Source organism: Nicotiana tomentosiformis, chromosome 2 (genome assembly GCF_000390325.3).
Source record: "Nicotiana tomentosiformis chromosome 2, ASM39032v3, whole genome shotgun sequence".
Lineage (NCBI taxonomy): Eukaryota > Viridiplantae > Streptophyta > Magnoliopsida > Solanales > Solanaceae > Nicotiana > Nicotiana tomentosiformis.
The window spans coordinates 99829589-99835211 of record NC_090813.1 but is presented as its reverse complement, the minus strand read 5'-3'; the positions used below and the strand labels follow the sequence as shown (position 1 = coordinate 99835211).

Sequence of the window (5623 nt, the reverse complement as noted above, 5' to 3'; positions counted from 1 at the left end):
TCACCGCGAACGCGAGGATCTGTCAGCGTTCGCGAAGAAGGAAACCAGAACAGAAAATCTGGTGTTTTCAACTTGACTCCGGGCGGTCCGAAACACACCCGAGCCCCTTGGAACCCCGTCCAACTATACCAACAAGTCTATAAACATAATACGGACTTGCTCAAACTCCCAAAATGCGTAAAACAACAATAAAACCAAGAATCACACCCCAAAACCGAATTGAGCCAAAATATGAATTTCAAGTTTTCAAATTGCTCTGAGCGCGCCAAATCATACTTGGACTACTTGGAATGACACCAAATTTTACATGCAAGTCTTAAATGACGTTACAGAACTATTCCCGGTATCGGAATCCCATTTGGACCTCGATATCACAAAAACCTAGTACAAACCACATTTAAAGAACTTCAAAACCTTCCAAAAACAAAATTTCACTATTAAGCGCCGAAACGCTCCTGGGTCATCCAAAACCCGATCCGAACATACGCCCAAGTCCGAACTTATCATACAAATCTATTGGAACCGTCAAATCTCGATTCTGAGGTCGTTTACTCAAAATATTGACCGAAGTCAAACTTAGCCTTTTTAGCCAACCTTAAGGAACCAAGTGTTCCGATGTCAACCCGAACTCTTTCAAATCCCGAACTAACCACCCCCGCAAGTCATAAAACAGTAAAAGCACGTACGAGAAGTCTTATTTTGGGGAACGATGTTTTAGAAAGCAAAATGATCGGTTGGGTCGTTACATTATCCACCTCTTAAACAAACTTTCATCCTCGAACGAGTTCAGAATCATACATAGAGTGCTGAATAAGTGTGGATATCTGCTCCGCATGTCCTCCTCAGACTCCGAAGTCGCCTCAATGACTGTTTGGTCCCTCCACTGGACTTTTACCGTAGAAATCTTCTTGGACCTCAACTGGCGAACCTGCCTATCCACAATGGCAACTGGCTCCTCCTCATAACCCAAGCTATCATCCAAATAAATCGTGCTGAAGTCTAACACATGTGACAAATCGGCATGATACCTACGGAGCATAGACACATGGAAAACTGGATAAACTCCGGATAGACTGGGAGGCAAAGCAAGCTCATAAGAAACCTCCTCAACTCGTCTCAACACCTCAAATATGCCTATAAACCTTGGGCTCAACTTGCTCTTATTTCCGAATCTCATAATCCCCTTCATCGGCGAGACTTTCAAGAGAACCTTCTCGCCCAACATAAATGATAAATCATGCGCCTACTGATCCGCGTAACTCTTCTATCTGGATTATGCTGTGCAAAGTTGCTCCAGAATAACCTTTACCTTTTCTAAAGCATCCTTCACCAAATCAGTACAATATAACTTAGCCTCGCCGGGCTCAAACCACCCGATGGGAGAACGACATTGCCGATCATATAAAACCTCAAATGGAGCCATATCGATGCTGGACTGATAACTGTTATTGTAAGAAAACTCAGCCAAAGCCAAGAACCGATCCCACTGTCCCCCAAAGTCAATCACATATGCCCTCAGCATGTCCTCCAAGATCTGAACTATCCGCTCTGACTTCCCGTTGATCTGTGGATGAAATGCTGTGCTGAGATCTACACAGGTCCCCAACTCACTCTGTGCTGCTCTCCAGAAATGCGAAGTAAACTGAGTACCTTTGTCTGATATGATGGAAACATGCACACCATGCAGCTGAACTATCTCCTGGATATAAATCTAGGCCAATCTCTCTGAAGTATATGTAGTCATCACAGGAATGAAATATGCCAACTTGGTCAATCGGTCTACAATGATCCAAACTGCATCAAACTTCCGCAAGGTCCATGGCAACCCAACTATGAAGTCCATAGTAATGTGCTCCCACTTCCACGCAGGTATAGTCATCTGCTGGAGTAGGCCTCCTGGCCTCTGGTGCTCATACTTAACCTGCTGGCAATTTAGGTATCTGGCTACATACTCAATTATGTCTTTCTTCATCCGCCTCTACCAATAATGCTGCCTCAGGTCGCGGTACATCTTCATAGCACCTGGATGAAAGGAATATCGAGAACTGTGTGCCTCCTCTAGAATCCTCTCCCTCAAGACATCAACATTTGGAACACATAGACAACCCTGGAGTCGCAGAACACCATCCTTGCCGATAGAAACCTCCTTAGAACTACCCTGCAGTACCGTCTCTCTGAGAACCATCAAGTGCGTATCATCAAACTGTCGAGTCTTGATCTGCTCCAATAGTGAAGACTGGGCAACGACGCATGCAAGAACTTAGCTGGGCTCTGAAAAATCCAATCTCACAAGTCTATTAGCCAAAGTATGAATGTCCAAGACTAGTGGTCTCTCCTCCGCTGAAATGAATGCCAAGCTAGCCATACTCTCTGCCTTCCTGCTCAAGGCATCCACGACCATATTCGCCTTACCCGGATGATAAAGAATGGTGATGTCATAGTCCTTCAGTAACTCTAGACACCTACGATGCCTCAAATTGAGATCCCTTTGCTTGAACAAATGATGCAAGCTATGATTATCAGAGTAAACCTCACAGGACACCCCATAAAGATAATGCCTCCAGATCTTAAGAGCATGAACAATCGTAGCCAACTCTAAATAGTGCACAGGATAATTCTTCTCGTGGGGCTTCAGTTGACGTGAAGCATATGCAATAACTCGCCCCTTCTACATCAATACACAACCCAAGCCAACGCATGAAATATCGCAATACACAATATACATCCACGAATCGGAAGGCAACACTAGGACTGGTGCTGTAGTGAAAGCTGTCTTGAGCTTCTGGAAGCTCATCTCGCAATCATCGGACCAACGAAACTGAGCATCCTTATGGGTTAATCTAGTCAAAGGTGCTGCAATAGATGAGAAGCCCTCCACGAACCGGCGATAAAAACATGCTAACCCCAAGAAGCTCCTGATCTCAATCGCCGAAGTAGGACGAGGCCAACTCTGAACTGCCTCAATCTTCTTGGGATCCACCTTAATACCCTCGCCTGATACAACATGCCCCAAGAATGCCACAGAATCTAAATAAAACTCATACTTGGAGAACTTAGCATATAGCTTCTGTTCCTTCAAGGTATGAGGCACCAATCTCAAGTGCTGCTCATGCTCCTTCATGCTACGTGAGTAAATCAAAATGTCATCAATGAATAAAATGACAAACGAATCAATATAAGGCCTGAACACCCTGTTCATCTAGTCCATAAACGTCGTTGAGGCATTAGTCAAGCCGAATGACATCACTAAAAACTCATAATGGCCATATCTAGTATGGAAAGCAGTCTTCGGAACATCTGAGTCTCGAATCTTTAACTGATGGTACCCCGACCTCAAGTCGATCTTAGAGAACACCCAGCACCCTGCAACTGGTCAAACAAATCATCAATATGCGGCAGGGTGTACTTGTTCTTGATGGTGACTTTGTTCAACTGGCGGTAATCAATGCACATCTGCGTAGTCCCATCTTTCTTCTTCACAAATAGCACTGGGGCACCCCAAGGTGATACACTTAGCCTGACGAACCCCTTTGCTCGCAACTCCTCAAGTTGCTCCTTCAACTCTTTCGGAGACATACAGTACGAGGGGATAGATATAGGCTGGGTACTTGGAGCCAAGTCAATACAGAAGTCGATATCACGATCTGGTGGCATGCCTGGAAGATCAGAAAGAAATAAATCGGAGAACTCCCCGACTACTGGTACTGAATCAATCGCCGGAGACTCTACAATAGTATCCTGAACATAGGCTAGATAAGACAAACAACCCTTCTCGACCATGTGTCGAGCCTTCATAAAAGAAATAACCCGATTAGATATACTGACAGACAAACCCTTCCACTCCAATATAGGCAACTCTGGCATCGCTAAGGTAACAGTCTTGGCATGTCAATCAATGATGGCGTGATATGGGGATAGCCAATCCAGGATGACCTCAAAGTCGGCTTCACGAACCAGCGATAAAAACCTGCTAACCCCAAGAAGCTCCTGATCTCAATCGCCGAAGTAGGACAAGGCCAACTCTAAACTGCCTTAATCTTCTTGGGATCCACCTTAATACCCTCTCCTGATACAACATGCCCCAACAATGCCATAGAATCTAAATAAAACTCATACTTGGAGAACTTAGCATATAGCTTCTGTTCCTTCAAGGTCTCAAGCACCAATCTCAAGTGCTGCTCATGCTCCTTCATACTACGTGAGTAAATCAAAATGTCATCAATGAAGAAAATGACAAATGAATCAATATAAGGCCTGAACACCCTGTTCATCGAGTCCATAAATGTCGCTGGGGCATTAGTTAAGCCGAATGACATCACCAGAAACTCATAATGGCCATATCTAGTATGGAAAGCAGTCTTCGGAACATCTAAGTCTCGAATCTTCAACTGATGGTACCCCGACCTCAAGTCGATCTTAGAGAACACCCTAGCACCCTGCAACTGGTCAAACAAATCATCAATATGCGGCAGGGTGTACTTGTTCTTGATGGTGACTTTGTTCAACTGGCGGTAATCAATGCACATCTGCGTAGTCCCATCTTTCTTCTTCACAAATAGTACTGGCGCACCCCAAGGTGATACACTTAGCCTGACGAACCCCTTTTCTCGCAACTCCTCAAGTTGCTCCTTCAACTCTTTCGGAGCCATACAGTACGAGGGGATAGATATAGGCTGGGTACTTGGAGCCAAGTCAATACAGAAGTCGATATCATGATCTTGTGGCATGCCTGGAAAATCAGAAGGAAATACATCGGAGAACTCCCAGACTACTGGTACTGAATCAATCGCCGGAGACTCTACAGTAGTATCCCGAACATAGGCTAGATAAGACAAGCAACCCTTCTCGACCATGTGTCGAGCCTTCATAAAAGAGATAACTTGATTAGATATACTGACAGACAAACCCTTCCACTCCAATATAGGCAACTCTGGCATCGCTAAGGTAACAATCTTGGCATGTCAATCAATGATGGCGTGATATGGGGATAGCCAGTCCAGGATGACCTCAAAGTCGGTTATACCAAGCAATAGAAGATCCGATCTAGTCTAGTATCCACAGAATGTGACCACACAGGACCGATAGATCCGATCCACAACAACAAAATCGCCCACATAAGTGGACACACAAATATGTGTACCCAAGAACTCACGAGGAATATCCAATAAATGAGCAAATAGAGATGACACATACGAATAGGTAGACCCTGGATCAAATAGTACTGAAGCTCCTCTACTGCAGACAGAAATAATACCTATAATCACGGCATCTGAGGCCACTACATTTGGTCTGGCCGGAAAAGCATAGAATTTGGCTGGAGTGCCACCTGGCTGGCCCCCGCTTGCCTGACCTCCACATCTGGGATGACCCCTACCCACCTTCCCTCTGCCTCTGGTGGCCAGACGGCTGGTGTGGCTACTGGTGCTGAAATCATGGGTTGCTGACTCTGCTGCACCACCTTGCCCCGTAGTCTAGGGAAATGTCTCTTCATGTGACTAGGATCCCTGCACTCAAAACAACCTCTCGGAGCGGTGGACTGCTACCCTACAGTCTGACCCTGATGGCCCAAATACCTGTCGGGAGAACCTGAAGAGCGGGTGGGCGGTATGAACTCTCTGGCATG

At 45.4% G+C, this 5623-nt stretch overlaps 1 protein-coding gene across 1 annotated transcript; it reads right to left on the bottom strand.

The window, feature by feature from the left end:
- Nucleotides 1-1273: 1273 nt before the first annotated feature.
- Nucleotides 1274-3864, bottom strand: LOC138905316 (uncharacterized). Its single transcript, XM_070193829.1, has 4 exons — nt 3527-3864; nt 3002-3122; nt 2291-2668; nt 1274-1564 (listed from the first exon to the last, which is right to left on the bottom strand). Exons 1-4 carry the CDS (start codon nt 3862-3864, stop codon nt 1274-1276), a joined length of 1128 nt encoding a protein of 375 aa, XP_070049930.1.
- Nucleotides 3865-5623: the final 1759 nt, after the last annotated feature.